Source organism: Chiloscyllium plagiosum, chromosome 30 (assembly GCF_004010195.1).
Source record: "Chiloscyllium plagiosum isolate BGI_BamShark_2017 chromosome 30, ASM401019v2, whole genome shotgun sequence".
Lineage (NCBI taxonomy): Eukaryota > Metazoa > Chordata > Chondrichthyes > Orectolobiformes > Hemiscylliidae > Chiloscyllium > Chiloscyllium plagiosum.
Window position 1 is genome coordinate 26,994,367 of NC_057739.1, and position 21,605 is coordinate 27,015,971.

The following is a 21,605-nucleotide window of genomic DNA, read 5'->3' on the forward strand; positions in this document are numbered from 1 at the left end:
CAAATAATTGCAACTTTATCATGCTTGGTTCGAGAAGTAACTGTAAGGGCCACTTTATTTTTTTTGGCAAGTGCGAGTTGCATCAAATATTTTACAGAGGTCTTCCCACTGTGAAGCCGAGCGAGATTTCTCACTATAGGTATATCTTACCAAATATGCCTCATTAACTCCATCCCCATGGATCACACACATCTGCTTCCATCCCCACCTTACTATGTGCAGCTCCGAAGACAATTTTCTACTTAGTAGATATCCACCAAAAGACTGGCGTTCCTTGCTTCTATGCTATGACAAGCATTGCAATCTGGTGTCACCCTTCGCCAGCACTGCATGTAGTTCATGGCACATGGGCAGCGCAGCTGGCAGTCGCTTACACATGCAATACCTAATCTCTAATCACTGTTAACCACCATGCCACAGACTTTACCTGTCTTGAGATATATCCTGTCTGAAGGCCCTCAGAGAGCACACTATTGTTTGCCGAGTGGTCACCTGCATTTTGTCGTTGTAAAGTTGAGGAAAATCATACACACAAGCATTTGGACAAATATAAACATGAGTTTTTATTGACAGCCAGTAATGTAGGACACAAAAGAAATGCATACAGACTGCAGCTTGCACCCACATATGCTGGCACCTTAACCTCGACAGTTCATGCTGGTCTTCCACAACCAGCTAGCATCTACTGGTCGCAAGCGCTGTTTGCATTGTAGTGCTGAATGCATCCAGAAGGAGTGATTTGGTAGCTCAACATTCTCATCCTTCTCCTCGGACAACTGTTCCCATTCCGCTGACTTCTCGGTATCTGTCACACTGCCTCATGGCTTGCTCCAAGGCCTGTAATGGAAAGCACACCCTTGCCTGCCACCCCAGATGACTCTAATCTGTGGAACAAGACATTTTAGCAGCCCTAACATTTGCTCCACCAATGCCTTGGTTGCAGCATGTACATTGACTTGGTCAAACTGGTTGAGAAGCCAAGACATTACATCCAAAAGGGAATAGCTGCTGCTTCTGATCCCTTTCCCATTGCAGACTAAACCATTCAACTTTCTCCTGCATTCATTTGAGTTATAATCAGTTTCATTCCCCTTGCCTCAGAGGACTCTTGAAAGTACCACAAATGATGGGCCACTTTTGCCCAGCATGCATCGGATTTTAAATTGCTATTAACTTCTGTACACTGAGATGATAGTGGTAGCTTAGCTAGTATCAATGGCATAGTGCATCCACTTTTGACCACCATTTGATGCAGAGGCATGTTCACTCCAATTATTGCATATTTTTGCAAATGTTTGCACATAGTTTGCTACAGTTTGCAAACTCATGCTTCATTTATTTGCCCTTTCAATGCCTAACTGCCAGCAGATCTGGATCCTACACTTTTGCCTATGAAAGTGACAGTGACTATGCCCATTTGTGGGCATTGCCTGAACCATTTTCCAGTTGCATTGCACATCAAGATAGGGAGCTGTGAGCCATTTCTTGCACTGTGAATATAGGATTGGGTCCTGCCTGGTCGTTGTCATCCCATAAAGCTCCCATGAAGTGGGCAGCACTGTGGCTCAGTGGTTAGCACTGCTGCCTCACAGCGCCAGGACCCAGATTAGAATCCAGCCTCGGGTGATTGTCGGTGTGGAGTTTGCACATTCTCTCAGTGTCTGTGTGGGTTTCCTCCGGGTGCTCCGGTTTCCTCCCACACTCCAAAAACATGCAGGTTAGGTGAATTGGCCATGTTAAATTGCCCCGTAGGTGTTCAGGGGTGTGCAGGTTAGGTGCATTAGTCAAGGGTAAATATTGGGTAGAGGAATAGGTCTGGGTGGATTACTCTTCAGAGGGCCGGTGTGGACTTGTTGGGTCGAAGGGCCCATTTCCACACTGTAGGGATTCTATTCTATTCTATTCTAACCCTTTACCCTCACGATATCCCAAAAGCCTAATTCCATTCATTCCCCACCCCATCGCACTTCACTTCAGTGCTTATATGTGGCCTGAACCCCAACATTACACTTTAAATGACGCCCACTGTGCCTCTTGATGCTACTGTGCTGTTTGCTAACAATAACTGCCTCTCCACCATTTTGCTCATCATCATTCTTGTTTCCACCTCCACAAAAGCCTCTGCTTTCCCTTCCCCTGCCACAAAACTCACCCCTTCCACCAGCAATCTCCCACTGCCCCTACAGCACCTTTCATCAATGGACAAACATTCAAGGCTGTATTTGCCCTAGAACTCTGACCAACTTCGATGGGCAACCTAGAGTCATGATTGACTAGACTCCATACACCACCTTTCTAATTCCCCTACTGCTGGCCCCAACGATGGAGCTTTACCCATTCCCCAGATAGCAATCTCACAGATCACCTGATAACTGTTTCAACCTGACAACTTATAGCAGCCAAGCCCTCTGGCCTCTGTGCCAAGGCAGACAAGGCAAGGCATAGATGCTGCAAAGTGTGCAGTTGGCATGAAGAGATCAAACTGAGCAGCCCAGCGATGCAGCCTTGTCCAACTGATGAACTGGATGCCTATCTATGGGCACAAAGTGATTCTGCTGTAGCCTTTTAATGCTAGTTGTCACTGCATCTCACAATGCAAGTCTCTGTTTCTATGTGACTGCAAGGGTATCAAGGAGGGATCCATGAAGGCTGTGTGGGATTGCAAAGTGTCAGATACCAATGTCTGTTGACAAGGAGTGGAAGTGATTTTATGCCCATTGATCGTGCTCAGAGGTGCTTTTTGGTGCTAGTCAACATGGTGGCTACTCTTAGCCAGTGAGCTGAAGTTACCAGATACAGAGTCTGATTTCCATATCAAGAATCATCAATATCTACCTTGCTTGGAACATTTGATAAGATAGGATGCCAAATATTACTGAGGTGACATGGGTCAGTCCTAATGAAAGGATCTGACCTGAAATGTCAATCCCCTTGCTCTCCTCATGCTGCTTGACCTGCTGTGCTTTTTCCAGATCCACACTTTATTGGCTCTGACTTTCCAGCATCTGCAGTTCTATCTCCTATTGGTAAGACCTTTAACAAGCTGTAATCCCTTTAATTGGCAACTCACCATGCCTAGCAAGAAAATCACCATGCTGTTTGGTGGAAGTATAAAAAAGATAGGCCTTGATAGAACTCTCATTTGATTCTCCTATAAATCTTGCCAAAGCCCAAGTTGTTCAGATTGCAATAAGATTCCACTCTATATGCTTCACTGGTCATTCTTTTAAACTTCATTAAATGCAAGCCCAAGTTACTCATCTAAGGTCAAAGAAATTCCACCCATAACCAGAATCAACCTATTGGATACTAGCTTTTTGTGACTCATGCATGAGAGTACCCATATCCCTCTCTGCTGCAACTTTCTGCAGTTTTACCTCACTGAAATAATATTCAGTTCTTCTATGCTTCTTACCAAAGTGCATAATCTCACATTTTCCCATATTATACTCTATCTGACAACTGGGGTGCCCACTCACTTAAAACTGTCTAAATTCCTCCAGACTGTCATCCTCACTACTTTCCACTTTTTTTTGTGTCATCCACAAAGTACATTCACTTCCTTCATCCAAGCCATTAATGTTTGTAAATAATTGTGGCCCAGGCATTGATCCCTATGGCACTCTACTTGTTACAGGCTCTTATTTTGAAAATGCCCTTTTTATCCCAACTCTTGGTCTTCAATTCATTAGCCAATCCTCTATCTATGCTAATATACGAGTTCCAACAACATGAGCTCTTGTTTAATAACCTTATACATAGTAACGCACTGAACGCCTTTTGGAAATTCCAAATAAATTGCATCTACTGGTTCCCCTTTATATAGCCTGCTTATTATCTCCCTAAAAAATTTATCAGGCACGATTTCCTCTTCATGAAAACATGTTGACTCCGTTTGGTTAGATTATGCTATTACATTCTTTATAATCAATTCTAACATTTTCCCAATGACAGATGTTAAACTAACTGGCCTATAGTTATGTGCTTTTTATTTCCTTCTGTTTTTGATAAGGGTACTGCACTGTCAGTTGTTCAATCTTTTGGACTTATCCAGAATTTAAGCATTCTTGGAAGATTCCTACCAGGACCTTCACTATCTCTGTAGCAACCTTATTTAAAAAAAATGACACAAGATAGTCTTCAGACCCAGTAAGCACTGTTTCTCTAGTCATAGCTATTGTGTTTCTCCACACCATCCAACCACACAGACAGACACATACCTCGATTATATAGTATTTTTGAAATGTTATTTGTGTCCTTGATCATGAAGACTGATCTGTAGTTTTTATACAAGTCCTCGCCATTTTTTTGGTTCTCCGTTATTATTTCACCAGCTTTGTTCTTCAAGGTATGACTGTTCACTTTGGTCGAGCTCTTACTTTATATATATTTAAATAAGCTTACTCTTCATTTTTATATCACTTGCTAGTTTGCACTCTGTTTATTTTCACCTTTTTTGATAATCTTTTGTTGGCTTCTAAAACATTCCCAATCTTCTGATTCATCACTTATATTTGCCAATTTATAAGTTTTTATTTAATTGTATCTTTAACTTCTGTTGTTAACCACAGTTAGTTTAACCCCTTCCCAGAATCCTCCTTTCTCACTCAAACTGCAGGTCATCTTTGCTGTGAGTCATGAACTAGTTCCTCAACCATCTTTTCAGCGAAACATCTTTCAGAGTCCATTCCAGCCAAATCTGCCCTTGTCTCTGTAATTTTATAGAAGCTTAGCAATATGGTTTAACCAATTCAAGTTTCTCACTCTCAAACTAAATTCTACGATATTATTGTCACTGCTCCCTAGAGGATCTTTTACTCAGATAATTAATTATATCTTTGTTATATTATTTATTGTAGAAGGCAGTAGTAGGTGGAAAGTATTCAGCCTGGAGCTTGGTGACCAGTGGTGTTCTGCAGGGTTCGGTTCTGGGACCTCTATTCTTTGTGATTTTTATAAGTGACTAGGATGAGGAAGTGGAAGTGTGGGTTAGTAAATTTGCTGATGACACAAAGATTGGAAGAGTGGTGGATAGTGTGGAGGACTGCTGTAGGTTGCAACAGGACATTGACAGGATGCAGAACTGAGCTGATAGTGGCTGATGGAGTTCAATCTTGAAAAATATGAAGTGATTTGTTTTGGAAGGTCGAATTTGAATGCAGAATACAGGGTTAAAGACAAGATTCATGGCAATGTGGAGGAACAGAGGGATCTTGGGATCCATGTCCACAGATCCCTCAAAGTTGCCACCCAAGTTAATAGAGTTAAGGTCATTGGCTTTCATTAGCAGGGGGGTCATGTTTAAGAGCTGCAAGGTAATGCTGCACCTCTATAAAGCCCTGGTTAGATCACACTTGGAATATTGTGTTTAGTCTGGTCGCCTCATTATAGAAAGGATATGGAAGCTTTCCAGAGGGTGCAGAGGAGATCTACTAGGATGCTGTCTGGACTGCAGTGCATGTCTTATGAAGACAGGTTGAGGGAGCTAGGGCTTTTCTCATTGGAACAAAGGAGGATGAGAGGTGACTTGATAGAGGCACACAAGATGATGAGAGGCATAGAGAGAGTGAGGACTTTTTCCCAGGAAATGGCGATCATGATGGGGCATAATTTTCAAGTGATTGGAGGAAGGTTTAGGGGAGATTTCAGAGGTAGGTTCTTTAAACAGAGAGTGGTGGGTGCATGAAATGTACCATCAGCAGTGGTAGTTAAGTCAGATACATTAGGGACATTTAGGCGATCAGTGGATAGGCACATGGAAGATAGTACAATGAAGGACATGTCGATTAGTTTGATCTGAGTGTAGGATAAAAGGTCGGCACAACATCGTGGGCCGAAAGGCCTGTACTGTGCTGTACTGTTCTATGTTCTATCTGCCTCATTACACATTACCAGATCCAAAACAGGCCGACTTCTCGCTGAATCTATAACATATCGTTCTAGGAAACTGTCCTCAATACACTCTTTTATTCTTCCTCATGGCTATCTTTGCCATCTCGATCTTCCCAATTTATATTAAGATTAAAGCCATCCATGAGTAATGTACTGTCTTTCTTACATGCTTTTATTGTCCCAATTTATTCTCTGTCCTATGGTCAGCTACAGTTAGATGGCATTTAATCAACAGCTCCAGTGTCTTGCCCTTTTTAAAAATTTTTTTCTTACAGATGACATCAGCCAAACTAACTGTAACAATAGACAGGGAGCATTTTCTGACAACATCTTGTCCTATTAATAAAGAAAGAAACAACTGGCCCTTAACATAGTTAGATATCCTATCAGAAACAAAAACAAAAGTTGCTGGAAAAATTCAGCAGATCTAGCAGCATCTGAGAAGAGAAATCAAATATGTTCAGGTCCAGTGACCCTTCCAGACCCGAAACTTTAACTGATTTCTCTTCACAGATACTGCCAGATCTGCTGAGCTTTTCCAGCAACTTCTGTTTTTGTTTCTAATTTACAGCATTCACAGTTCTTTCAGTTTTTAAGTTAGATATCCTATGTTGCTTAGCTTAGTAAAACTGTAGACATCAGCTGGCTCTATGGCTTTAGCAACATTGTAAACAGTTAGACATGTTCTTGCACTGATTTTATAGTGACCAATTTAGCTCTTGGTTCCAATTAGTGCCTTTGGTTTGATTCTCTAATTAACGTGAATTAAGTTAGCCAAATCTGTGTGGGTTAGTACACTGAAATAAAATAGCTAAAGGCCATGAATGAGTTCACAACTTGCATGCTGATTCGTAACAAATTCATTCTGATCAAGCCTTGACAGCTACCATTAGATAAACAGCTTTTGGTCACAGCAGGAATGATCATTTTCTAAAAATGCATAACTCGGTGATCAGCTGAGATTTTAGTCTCCCTGGTAGCTATTTCAAACCAAACTGACAGTTGGGAAACTGCTGAATGGAGTCAGTACTGGTTTTATAACCTACCTGACTTTACTCTCCACTGCAGTGAGTGGAGTATAATATTGAGAAGGTATAATGAGATACCATTGTTAAAACTGCTCCCCTGTTCTCTGATGGCAGACTCTAGCAACTTGCCCACAATTTCTATTAAACTGACAAGTAACTTTTGTCTCCTTCGCTCCCTTCTTAAATAATGGTGCAATATTTCCAATTTTCCAAACCAATGACACTTCCTGAATCTAATCAGTTTCATAAAATTGAGAGCAATGCATTTGAAATTTAAAAAAATCCTTGGGTACCGGCCACTAGCCCTCTGTCTATGCCAAGTTACATTATTTCTTCTTTACTGTATTTCTACTTGCATTTAATTCATTAACTTCATCCCCTTAGCTTTTTATTAAGATCCCTAGTTTTGCTCGCATTTTCTTCTCCTCTTGTCTTCAAACTACCCTTTTCACAAGTCTTCTGTTTGCTTCATATCTATTATACTCACCTTCTAATAAACTATATTTTGTTCTTCTAATATTATATTTATTGCTTCTACAACTGCCATTAATTTTGTTAGGAAGATCAACACAAGCAGAAAAGAGGGATTCTCATTCCATACACAATGATTTTTCTTGTTGTACAATAATAAATCAAGTCTAGCCAATTTAGGTTTAAAATATTGTATTTTACATTACCTGCGATGTAGCGTATCTCTGGCAGGCACATCATAAGTTCGGGGAAACGATTGGTCTGGTGTGGATACTTGAATTCAGTGTAATCCTGGCACACATACCAGTATCGCTTATTCAACTGCTCCAATTGAGACACATTGGTCAGACCCCCGATATCTGCACAAAAATTTCCAAATGGCCATTTGATTAGCAATTCTAGCACAAATATAATTGAAACAAAATTACTTAGTTGCCTGCATTACTTTTGACTTCATATTGTTAATAATCTATGTTATCGCTTTCAGGAATTTAAGTAAAAACTTATTTTTTGAAGCCAAGTAGCAATACTGTCTCATAGAATTTTGATGTGAAAACCAATCTTTTCTTAATTGTTCACTTTGAGGAACAGATTCGTGTTTATACTGGTTTCAGATACAGGCAGCCCTTCAGGTACCTTGATGGTCATTCTTCCCTAAATGGTCATTCTTTATACAAGCGCAGGTAAAGATGGGCAAGCTAATCAATCACTCAAAGCTGATCCGGTCCTCACTCTGTACTGATTCTTTTCTAGCAGGAACTAAGGGCAGTGATTAATACTGGGAACTTTGCTCATTATTTCTCTTCTTTATGGGGGAATACTGAAGCAATTGTAATGTGCAACCATTATCTGGATTTTATTCACCTAATGGAACAGATCAGATAGTTCTATATAGGGTTAAGAAAAGGTACCAAATGCAACTTTGTTTTCTCTTTGCTTTTAGGATATATACTATATACTCTTTGTCAATTTTAAAAAATGTTTTAAAAAGCTTCATAGCAGTTACCACAACTTACACAGATTTGATCTATGCATTTCTGAGTACTATGTTATCCGGCTAAACTAAATTGTGATCTGAATTTAACTGGGCTTTTAGGAATGTACAAAAGACATAGAAAAGCTAGAAAGCTGGCAAGAGACCCACCTATCCCAAGTTTAACTGAGCAACTGAATTGGCCGGTTTAGGGTTCTTTCCAACTCAGCTGGTATTTTAATAATAATGAAATGGGGAGACTGTCAGATAAACACTAGAAGCCTCTCAATAGGCTGGGGAGGGATGAAACCCATTTAACGCATCGAGCAGCCCCAATGGTAATGGCGTGATTTGACTGGGGCCCTCAGACTGCAACTCTCTTAAGGAATGTACCATGCATTGATGGGTTTACAGCTTCCAGGTGCAGCCCTAAACATGACACAAACTAGTGGTGTCACTGTTGAGCTACAAGCTCATCCTAGTGAGTTTGTCCCCACTTTCAGCAGCAGGGGTAGGGTCTTTAACATTTGCAAAAAAATTGCAGCCTAAATGACTTTGGAAGTTAACCAAAATTTTAAAAAGTCAATGCAGACTTAAGGAAGGCAAACAGTTAAAAAGATTGACACTATTGTAAATTTCAAGTAATTTAGCAATAACCTGTTACTTTATAACCCAAATTGCCAAACACAGACACAAGTAATGTGCACTGTGAATTCTGGTTATGCCAAGATTAGACATCAGATTAGGATCAGTGAGACATTGAATTTATAGGAACCATTACTCTCAACTTTAATGTCTTTCCTAGTAAATTCATAAAAAGAGAAACACTGATTAAAAATAAAAGTACCAAATCTTATTTGCATAATTATGTAATATTTAGTACTTTTCTGAAACGCTATTACTAAGAAATAACTAATCTCTAAGTGAACAATATTAACCAAGATTGTTAAGCAACCTTTAAGATAATAACACTAAGGTTAACAATTCTATTTAATGAATAAATAAGTGATTAACTAAGTATGCATGGCTTGTTAATAATGATTATTATCGCCAATTTGAAGCCAACAAAAAGTTTATTATTGTTTTAGAAGGATAAGTACACAAGACTAATGGCATCTTTTGGTAGCTTTCAGCTGCAGAAAATTGTAATAAAGAAAAAAAGTCTCAAAAGAGAAGGAAATCTTGCTTTGAAGTATAAAAAACACAAAAACAAGAACCCGACAGATCTTTTCCATGGTTCCATTTTAAAACTAAAATTAATGTTAAGTTAGTTCCTCAGCAAAGACCAGATAATCAAGACTTGGATTAATTCTTGTATGTATTGCTCAGTATCTTTCATACTGCTAACAGCTACTAAGTCAGTCAAAGATATTTTTGCAGTCACTTGGTGAATGCCTCCTCAAAAATAGCAAAACTTACTAATATTCTATTCATATGTCTCAATATGCATGAAATGAGATTTTGGGATAAAAGCATAAGTTTTTTAGTACATATTTTTATCACATGTTGGTGCAAAGTGTGCCATAAGGATATTATATATGATTATGAAGTAAATTTACCCTAAATTACCCTCATATGCAAAAATTGTTCCTGTAATTGCTCAACTTTAATATCAATGCCATTAAGTTATGCATAAGCCACCTGTTTTGAAAACTGGAATGTCTCAGCCATGACCTTTTATCCAGAGTACAACTCATGTGTGGTCTACTGATATTTGGGTTGCGATTGTCATAGGGACTTCAGTTCACAAGGGGTCATGATCATCACCAGTGATTTAAAAGTACTCCTTACTTCCATGCCAGTATAATTATAACTGACTAGCAAGCAGTTCAAAGATAATGACCACATCAGGATACAAATAAACATCTGCCTTTTCAGGCTGTACAGCAAATTAAATTCATTTATCGCACTATTTACAATCGGTTAATCTATTCGTAGAATTGAATATGAATAGATTTTCTTATAATGGATATCTGCCCACAGGATAGATGGATGTTAGATATTACTAGATGGCAAAACCAAACTTATCCTGCATTATATTTTCCAGCATCAACTGCTTACAACTGCTTACAATTCAACTCAGAATATAAATTATAACCAAGCTAATAACAGCTAAGTATTAGGAATGAACAAGATAAAATGACCTTTACTTCTAGGAAGCACATGGCAACAAATTTGGCTGGAAATTTAATTTGGTATAAACCTCAGCAAAGGTTGAAAAGAAGGAACAGAATATTTTATTCAATAATGTAACATTATGTTTGCGAATTTTTAAATCTTAGAACAATTCCTTAATGACAAACAAAGCTATATTCAAAAATTAGATCATTGCCAAAACAACTTTGTATGAACAACAGAAATGCTTAAAATACATTGACAGAATGCAAAGGAAAAGTAGATTAAACATAAGTCCAGTAAAATTGCAGTAAGTTGAATCACAGGGAGCCTGCCCACAAATCAAGTAGATCTTCATGTTAGTGAGGAAGCCTCTATGTAACCTGCTTTACGTCAAGAAAAATAAGAGCACAGTTGGCACAGTAAATACGAAAAAATGTCTTTATTTTTCAATTTGTCTACACCTTACTATGGCCTGACCTTCCAAGTAAAGGGCATTAAAAATGTTAGCTCTGAAAAAAACTAATCTTTTTTATACATAGCATGTTGTATTTTGAGAAATCCTCCATCTGGAGGAAGACGTTAGAACAGTTCAGCTTCATCTGTATTAAAAACTTATCGTGGTACCCTCTTGTTGTAGAAGAAGGAACTGAGGTCATTGCTGCCAAGATTGTAGATGACAAAAATAGATGGAAAGGCAGGTAGTGTTAAGGAAGAGGGGAGGCTGGAGAAGGACTTGGACAGGTTGGTAGAATGGGCAAAGTAGTATCAGATGGAATACAATGTGGAAAAATGTGAGGTTATGCACTTTGATAGGAAGAGTAGAGACATTGCCTATATTCTAAATGGGGAAAAGCTTCAGAAACCTGAAGCACAAAGCGACTTAGGAGTGCTCCTTCAGGATTTTCATAAAGCTAATATGCAGGTTCAGTTGACAGTTAAGAAATTAGTATTCATTCCAAGAGGGCTTTAATACCAGAGTAGAGATGTACCATTGAGGTCGTATAAGGCTCTGGACAGACAGTATTTGGAATGTTGAGTGTGTTTGGACCCCATATCCAAAGGAATGATGTGCTGGCATTGGAGAAGATCCAGATGAACTTGACAAGAATGTTGAGGGATGAAAGGCTTATCATATGAGGAGTCATGAAGAACTTTAGGTCTGTACTCAGTGGCGTTTAAAAGGCTGGAGGTGGGTATCTGTTTAAAACTTACAGCCTGAGTAGAGTGCATGTGGAGAAGATGTTTCCATAGTCAGAGAGAACAGCACCCAAGAGCACAGCCTCAGACTGAAGAGGTGATTCTTTACAACTGAAATGAGGTGGAATTTCTTCTGCAAGAGGGTGGTGAATCTGTAACTCATTCCCACACAAGGCTATGAAGGCCAAGTCACTGAGTGCATTTAAGACAGAGATAAATAAGTTCTTGATGAATAAGGGGATCAGTGATTACTAGGAGAAGGCAGGAGAATCCAGTTAAGAAACAGATCAACAATGGTTGAATGATGGAGCAGACCCAATGAGTCAAATGGCCTAATTCTTCTTGTACATTTTATGGGTGAGACCACTTTGTAGCCACTGCTGCAGTTTTGCTTATGACAACATGCTCTAGCATGGTCTAACACTGCTTTGATAGGTTGACAGAGTCATTATTCAAGAATGAACAAGTTCTACTAATCTTTAAATACCAGTCCAGAACTTTGGCTCATCATGGGCAGCCTACTATTGGATTTCTTATTTTGCTGATGGGAATGGCTGTCAATTTCTCCACAACTGGAGTTTTACTTTATTTAAATTTGACTCATCATGATTTTGTTGTGCGAGTAATATTAAAGCACTCTAAGGAGAAAATCATGCAACTTTTAAACTTCTCAATTTTTTCAATTGCTGGAGGCATTAATGTAGAATTACTGCCATTTGGCAAGTTTATTGTAACTTTTTCAATTTGCGTTACATTGAATGATATGTTTTAACTTATTACAATGTCAGATACAGTTGACTATTCAACTTCCACTCCAAAATAGATACCAATAGCACAGCTACAATTACAGTTTAATCAAAAAAATTGATTAGATCTCCTGTGCATGAACACTAAACAGATTAATTACAGATACCATCTAAGAAAGTAGAATTAGATGAACCCACTGCATCCCAAAAATACTACAACACTAGGCATATCCTTAGGATAAAGTAAAATAATGCAGATGCTGGAAATCTGAAATAAATGAGGAAAAGTCATAATCTCAGATGGCAGCTGTTTCTCACATCACAGATGCTTCCTGACTTTCTGTATGTTTACAGCATTTCCTGTATGATATTAATATGGAATCCAGATACCGATAGTAGTGGTCAGGTCTTTAAAACAGGGCTTTAAATACATTTTTACAAGTCAAGGAAGGATCGGAGACAACAAAAGCATTTTCTTGTTGCAGCTCATTTGCTGGGGTCGAGTTGCTACAAGTCCTTTTTGTAGTCAACTAAGTGCATAACAAATATGCAGTTATCAACCAAAGGCCTGTGAATTAATCAGGAAGAACAGTGAAATTACAGGCAAATTCTTTTCCTTTGATTCATGCCCACATTCCTAATAGGAGAAACCATTAAAATTCACAGATAGTGGGGACACAAACAGAACTGGGCTTTCATTTTCTTTGAAACACTAAATATATTACCTTTTTTTCCTAATCAACAGTCAAAATTCAGCTTTGCAGATTCTATACTTAATTTTAAAAAAAAATTGTTGAACCAATGCTCATTTTGAAGGAGATGCTGGCTGAGAAATTGCAAGCTTGATCTCCCTGATTTTCTGACCAATATTCTTCACCAGGAGGGTTTCATTAGGCAACACCAGTATCCCAAGCTAGAAAAACAGGGGAGTCAACTTTAGTTGCTGCTGCTCATGAGAAACGGAAAGCAGCAGATTTTGAAACTGGCAGCCAAAGTCCACTGAAATCTTGTTTCCACTATCGACTGGTAGTTAAAACTGGCTCCACTATATTTAGGGCTTACAGAAGTTTAAAATTTAAGAATCGGAAAGAAAAACAAAGCTTGAAAGGTCACCAGAAATAGTATCACAGAAAATCATTATACCTTGATTCAGAAAGTTGATGGCTTTCATGCACACATACTCCTCATTGCTGACCTTCAGTTGTTGAAACTTTCTAAAGAGGTAGATTAGTCGTTCCATGACTTCCATTCCCTCCTCACTGAATCTAAAGGAGCAAAATCATAATTTCAGTGAAGTATTACATAACCCATGACATGAAATGAGATTTTGCACAAATGAATTGAATTTTATAATGAGTATGTTTTGTACTCATATACCCATTTAACCGGTCTGAGTTACATCCCCTCTCAAGATTACTATTAAAAACTGCATTTTAGCAGAGATAATGATCCAATTCGAGGGCAAGACACTTGCCTGACATGAAACCCAGCCGTTATACAATTGGTAGTAGGTGCCAAATCAGGGCAATGGCAACATGTTCCATGCCTTAAAATTTTAAAACATCTGTCATGGAGGGGGTTAACAAAAGCAATTAAAATAGTGAGGTGCACTAATCTTATTTTTTAAATCTAGCTTATTACGGCTAAATGGAGGGTCGTCAATACCCATTAGGTTTGTTTAAAGTGACGTGGTGCTACATGTAGTAGTTGAATCAGAACTGGACTTTTGCATTAAGTTTGACTTTACAAGTACAGGTAAGTATCCCTTTATCCAAAATGCTCAGGACCAGCTGCTTTGTGGAAATCAGAATTTTGCGGCTGTTGGAACTAATGTAGCGCCCTCTATAGGGTGCAGGGCAGCAACCCGTAATCAAACTAAATACTGTACTGCAGCAAAAATGCATGAATACTCACACTGAGCGGGATAAATAAAGTTTAGAAATACTACCACACATTTATAGTGTACTGATAAATGAAATACATCGATCATAAATATTCAACAACATTTTATTTCCATTTTAAAAAATTCCAAGAAAAACATTCAGGGAAACTGAAATATATACAGCTTCAGCACTATGGCAGGCAGCTGTTTTAAAGGCTTCAAGTGTCATCTGTCTGGTTTAGATGGAGAGGAATTTGTTAAGTATGTACAAGACATTTTTCTGATTCAGTATGTGGATGTACCTACTAGAGAAGGTGCAAAACTTGACCTACACTTGGGAAACAAGGCAGAACAGGTGACTGAGGTGTCAGTGGGGGAGCACTTTGGGGCCAGCGCCCATAATTCTATTAGATTTAAAATAGTGATGGAGAAGGATAGACCAGATCTGAAAGTTGAAGTTCTAAATTGGAGAAAGACCAATTTTGACGGTATTAGGCAAGAAATTTTAAAAGCTGATTGGGGGCAGATGTTTGCAGGTAAAGGGACGGCTGGAAAATGGGAAGCCTTCAGAAATGAGATAACAAGAATTCTGAGAAAGTATATTCCTGTTAGGGTGAAAGGAAAGACTGGTAGGTATAGGGAGTGCTGGATGAAGAAAGGAATTGAAGGTTTGGTTAAGAAAAAGAAGGAAGCATATGTAAGGTATAGACAGGATAGATCGAGTGAATCCTTAGAAGAGTAAAAGGCAGTAGGAGTATACTTAAGAAGGAAATCAGGAGGGCAAAAAGGGGATGTGAAATAGTTTTGGCAAATAGAGTTAAGGAGAATCCAAAGGGTTTTACAAATATGTTAAGGACAAAAGAGTAACTAGGGAGAAAATAGGGCCCCTCAAAGATCAGCAAGGCAGCCTTTGTGTGGAGCCACAGAAAATGGGGGAGATACTAAACAGGTATTTTGCATCAGCATTTACTGTGGAAAAGGATATGGAAGATATAGAAAGTAGCGAAATAGATGGTGACACCTTGCAAAATGTCCATATTACAGAGGAGGAAGTGCTGGATGTCTTGAAATGCATAAAAGGTGAATAAATCCCCAGGACCTGATCAGGTATACCCTAGAACGCTGTGGGAAGCTAGAGAAGTGATTGCTGGGCCGCTTGCTGAGATATTTATATCATCGATAGTCACAGGTGAGGTGCCGGAAGACTGGAGTTGGTTAACGTCGTGCCACTGTTTAAGGGTGGTAAAGACAAGCCAGGGAACTATAGACCAGTGAGCCTGACGTCGGTGGTGGGCAAGTTGTTGGAGGGAATCCTGAGGGACAGTTTGTACATGTGTTTGAAAAGGCAAGAACTGATTAGGGATAGTCAACATGGCTTTGTGCGTGGGAAATCATGTCTCACAAACTTGATTGAGTTTTTTGAAGAAGTAACAAAAAGGATTAATGAGGGCAGAGCAGTAGATGTGAGCTATATGGACTTCAGTAAGGCGTTCGACAAGGTTCCCCATGGAAGACTGGTTAGCAAGGTTAGATCTCACTGAATCAAGGGAGAACTAGCCATTTGGATACAGAACTGGCTCAAAAGGTAAAAGTCAGACGGTGGTGGAGGGTTGTTTTTCAGACTGGAGGCCTGTGAACAGTGGAGTGCCACAAGGATTGGTGCTGGGTCTTCTATTTTTTGTCATTTGTATAAATGATTTGGATGCGAGCATAAGAGGTACAGTTAGTAAGTTTGCACATAACACCAAAATTGAAAGTGAATTCGCAGGTAGATAGGATAGTGAAGACAGCGTTTGGTATGCTTTCCTTTATTGGTCAGAGTATTGAGTACAGGAGTTGAGACGTAATGTTGGTTAGGCCACTGTTGGAATATTGCGTGCAATTCTGGTCTCCTTCCTATTGGAAAGATGTTGTGAAACTCGAAAGGGTTCAGAAAAGATTTATAAGGATGTTGCCGGGGTTGGAGGATTTGAGCTGTAGGGAGAGGCTGAACAGGCTGGGGCTGTTTTCCGTGGAGCGTCAGAAGCTGAGGGGTAACCTTATAGAACTTTACAAAATTATGAAGGGCATGGATAGGATAAATAGACAAAGTCTTTTTCCTGGGGTGGGGGAGTCCAGAACTAGAGGGCATAGGTTTAGGTGTGAGGAAAAGATATAAAAAGGGACTTAAGGGGCAACTTTTTCACGCAGAGAGTGGTATGTGTATGGAAGGAGCTGCTAGAGGATGTGGTAGAGGCTGGTACAATTGCAACATTTAAAAGGCATTTGGATGGGTATATGAATAGGAAGGGTTTTGGAGGGATATGGGCCGGGTGTTGGCAGGTGGGACTAGATTGGGTTGGACCGAAGGTCTGTTTCCATGCTGTACATCTCTATGATTCTGACTCATTAACATAGGTTTCTGTCTAAGCAATCTCTCTTTAACTGAGTAAATTGCCATAATCTCTTGCTCACTGATAAAAGAACATTGTTCAAGGCCAGCAATTAACTGGTCATTCATTTTCACCAAATCGTCAATGGGGACTTTTTCAACTGGGTTCACTAACTCATCATCACTACTATCCTCACACTTATCTGTACAGGAACCTGTATTTAAAACCATTTCAGCAATGTTCCTATCGCTCAAGGAATGCATGACAGGCACATCATTGTCAATGTTCAGCATTTCTTCAATGTCAGCTTCATATAATTTATGTACACTTTCGTCTGATAAATATTGTGCATAAGTAACAAGGCTTGCTATCATTTTATCTTCAATGGGATGAAATCCTTCAAACTCTTTATCTGCAGGTTCATTTACAAGAAACATTGTTGCAGGCCAGGATCTGTACCAAGCATTTGTTAAATGTTGCTTTATCACCATCATTCCAAGCATTAGCAACTGCATCAATGGCATCCTTAAGACTAAACTCTTTCAGGAAGTCTTGAATTCCTACCTCTCTGTTGACTGCAGCAAGCATACTGTTGAAAACAGTGTTTATACTTGGTCTTCATGGAGCACAAAAATCCTTGGTCATAATGTTGTAATACCAATGTCACATTAGGGGGCAAGTAAATGTCAAAAACATTACTTTTCACAAGCTATTTGCCATGGGGATGTGCAATGCAGTTGTCAAGGAACAATAAAATGTTACACTTTTCTTCCAATCCAGCTTGTCTGCAATGAGCTTATGCCGCTGGTACAAAGTGTTTACTGGACCAGTTGGAAAAAATTTCTTGGGTTACCCATGCTTTCTTATTTGCATAACAATGCACAGGCAAATAGCATACACCTTTAAGTTGCTTTTCCCAATCACTGCCAATTTCACTTGTGTCTGCTTGCAGCATTGACACACAAGAATAGTTAATCTGTCCTTTGGTTCCTTAAAACCTGTCGGTGCTCTCTCATTAGCCGTTGGCATAGCACCAGTAGAGAGCTGTTTCATCAGCATTGTAAATTTGTTCAGGACTAAGGCTTTCGTCAGATATCAGCTTGGCAAATTCACCCACATCATTTTCAGCTGCTTCATGGTCAGCAGAAGCCTTTGCGCCACACCATGGTATTTCACACCATTACGCTTCTTGAATTTCTGGAGCCCACCTTCTGAATCATTCGCCTTTGATGTTCAGTTCTTTATGATATTTTCTAGCTTGTTTTATGACCATCAAACCAAGTCAGTGGCATACGTTCACTTCTTCATTGTCTAATCCATCAACACACGGTTAACATCTTCATTTTTTGGCCCGATGCAGGGTTTTCCTATTTTTCATTAGTTGAGGTCATCACGGGCACCGTAAAACTTCAGTAACTTGTCTTTCTGTTTCTTCAAATCATAGACAGTGGTAATTCCGACACCATATTCTACAGTAAGACACTGCACAGCCACACCACGATCAAGCTTCTGCAACAACTCTACTTTCTGCATTATTGATAATGACAGATGCTTCCTTTTCTTTATGTTATTGTTAACCATTGATGTACCTGCACCTCTTTTTGACAATTTCACTCTAAAATTAGCACAGTAAAAACAATACACAACTGATGCCTCAGAGTGCTGGGCCACGCCACCACGTGGGTCGAGTGGGTGCAGCCTTCACCTGCCAAGAAAACCCCGCTATGTTATGCAGACATGACGGATGCTGCACGCTCCATGAAAACTTCGGTTTTTGGATGCTCGGATAAAGGGATATGTACCTGTATTAGAAGTTAGAATTTGGAATATTTGTTAGCTTTCGTCGAACACTCGTCACTATTTATGAATTTCTAACATCAAGAACCACCACTTGTTCATCTCCACTTTTACTACTCCCTTGTTTTATGTATATATTCATACATTACAATGCACAATGCATGCTTCTTTTGGTCAGTAAAGCTGGAACTACAATGTAATCTCTTCCACTGCTCCAATTTTCACTGTTTTAAATATTTCAGTATTTATGAAAATATAATTAGCAAAATACATTTAAGTACTGAAACCAAGTGTGTTTTCTATTTAAGTATGATTTGAGAGTTTTTTTTTGTAAAGCTTCAAAGTCAACATTTTAATGACAACATTCTATAAGATAGGTTTTAAATTATTTTATTGGGGTACAAAGACAACAGGGTAGACACCAGCTAGAAAGGTGGACATGAATACGCATTAGATATTTCATGAATAAAACTACATGCAAGTAGAATGAAATAAGAACTCATTAGTGCCAATATTGAGATGGTCACTGAATGGTGCAACTGCTCCAATCTGCAGCTATTCACATTCTATGTCTCAAAATATCTTTTTTTTAAAAACTTGCAAAATGTGATAAGGAAATTACAGAAGACTAAATCTGGTTCAAATTAGTGATGGAAAGTGGACAGAACTTAAGATGGCAGAAATTTTCACTTAACACACAACTTTAAACAGAACATTAGAATAAATCATTCCTCCTTGATAAAAATCCTTAAAACATTTGATATCCTGGAGATAAATTTTTAAAAATTCATATGCTCCAAGTTGTGAAACAATAAATTGTAGACATAGCATAACAACTTTAATTAGCTTGCAATACTTTATCTTGAATATTACTTAGAACATATATTAAAAATTTTAAAAGCTATTTTATAGGACTTTGTTTCCAATACAGGTTGCATCTTCCTAATCCAGTAGTTTTAGGACTGGAGCTTTGATGGACTAGAGAATTGACCAGATTGTGGGAGATAAGGGTCAGCAAGGGAGTTTTAAAGCCAGTCCTTTCACTACTCCCCAATCTCTTTGATTATGCTGATGGCAATCATGGTAAATCAGGACAGGACTTATATGCTTAAGTAAGGTCCTGGGAATATTGCTGAACAAAGAGACCTTGGAGTGCAGGTTCATTGTTCCTTGCAAGTGGAGTTCCAGCTAGACAGGATGGTGAAGGTGGTGTTTGGTGTGCTTGCCTTTATTGATCGGTGCTTTGAGTAAAGGAGTTGTGAGGTCACGTTGCGGTTGCACAGGACATTTCTTCGGCCACTTTTGGAATACTGCATGCAATTCTGGTCTCCTTCCTATCAGAAAGATGTTGTGAAACTTGAAACGGTTCAGAAAAGATTTTCAAGATGCTGCCAGGGTTGGAGGGCTTGAGCAATAGAGAGAGGCTGAACAGGCTGGGGCTGTTTTCCCTGGAGCACTGGAACTGAGGGGTGACTTTATAGAGGTTTATAAAATCATGAGGGGCATAGATAGGGTAAATAGACATGATCTTTCTCTGGGGTGGGTGAGTCCAAAACTAGAAGGCATAGGATTAGGGTGGGGCACAGGGAGATTTAAAAGTGATCTAAGGGCCAACTTTTTCATGCAGAGAATGTTGCAAGTATGGAATAAGCTCCCAAAGGGAGGGGTGGAAGCTGGTACAATTGCAATATTTAAAAGGCATCTGGATGGGTACATGAATAGGAAGGGTTTAGAGGGATATGGACCAATTGCTGGCAAATGGGACTAGATTTATTTAGGATATCTGGTTGGCATGGATGAGTTGGACCAAAGGGTCTGTTTCCGGGCTGTACACCTCTAACTGTACAAAAGCATTTCCCTTGTATGTGCTTCTCACGGTGACACTAGATGGGCTATCCAATTGTAGGGTTATCACACTTATACAGAGGTTTAGTGACCATTCCCCTTGTCGAGCTTCCTGAAAGAAACTTGCAGCTTGATTCTTCAGGAAGCATAGGGGTGCCAAAACAATGGGGTTTCAGGCCAAAGTGCCAGCATAGGGAGACATAAATTGGATCTTTCCTCTTTTGAGCAAAAGTTTATTAATTATAATTAAAGTATTCCTTACTAATTCGCCTATACTTATTGTACAGATCTTGATGTTCTGGTTTAGAGTTTATCTGCATATAAGATGAGAAGATAAAAACATAAGCTCACGAATTTTACAAAGAACATAACAAATAAACAGAATAAATTAGACTAAACTATCTGAATTTTGAGGGCAAAATTGGTCAAAGATGGTTACATTGGCTGTAGAGTGGTTACTTGAACACCAGTATTGATACAGCTGAATCGCTATAATGTAATATCATCAGAATTGTACTATTTTTCACTCAAAAACAGCAACACCAAGCAGATGATAATTTTCTAGCTTTAGCTTTAGCACGCATAAAATCTGTTGTTCAAAGTTTGTGCGAATATTTGTAGCTCGGGTGCTCATTGTTGTGGTTCTGTTCGCCGAGCTGGAAGTTTTTGTTGCAAACGGAAGCGGCAGGGACAGACCACTATAAACAGCGGAGGAAACATCAAAGAAGCGCTTCGCAGGAGGCTCCCAAGCACTGATGATGTCGCCTAGCCAGGGGACGAAATGTTTGCAACAAAAACTTGCAGCTCGGCGAACAGAACCACAACAATAAAATCTGTTGATTTCATCTCTCTTTAGTCACACACCTTCCCACAATCATTCCTTTGTGCATGAACAGGGAATTTTAAACAATGTATCAAAGCTCTCCGTTCAAATATTCAGAGGCAATTTTAATTCTACTCTGTGGAAATTAGGTATTGTTACAACACAGCGGTGAACTCTTCTGCTAGTTAACCCAAACACTCAGAAAAAGCTCATCCTCACCGCGTAATCTGTTATAGTATGAGTGACAGAACTCCCAAATTCCATTATTCAAAGAAAAATATCAATTTATTCTTTAACTTTAAAAGTGATCATTAAACAACAACTATTTACAACTCTTAAACCCTCTTTCTCTTAACTACTTATTGTCTGCCTTCAACTCTATAACAATATACTGTTCCAATAAACACGTATGAAAATTACATCAACTTAATTTCAAAACTACACTGCAGCTGTTGTTGTCT

General features: G+C 39.0%; 1 protein-coding gene across 8 annotated transcripts in view; it reads right to left on the reverse strand.

The window, feature by feature from the left end:
• LOC122564841 (nuclear receptor subfamily 6 group A member 1) overlaps positions 1 to 21,605 on the reverse strand; it is a 371,801-nt gene that overhangs the window by 10,319 nt on the left and 339,877 nt on the right. For 5 of the 8 annotated variants that reach the window (XM_043720166.1, XM_043720165.1, XM_043720172.1 and 2 more), the window contains 2 exons: positions 13,569 to 13,690; positions 7,598 to 7,750 (listed from right to left, as the gene is read on the reverse strand). In XM_043720166.1, coding sequence (XP_043576101.1) covers positions 7,598 to 7,750; positions 13,569 to 13,690 — 275 coding nt within the window. Of the gene's footprint in view, positions 1 to 57; positions 885 to 7,597; positions 7,751 to 12,752; positions 12,994 to 13,568; positions 13,691 to 21,605 lie in introns of those variants that run through there. The other 3 variants (XM_043720168.1, XM_043720169.1, XM_043720173.1) reach the window with 3 other exon arrangements.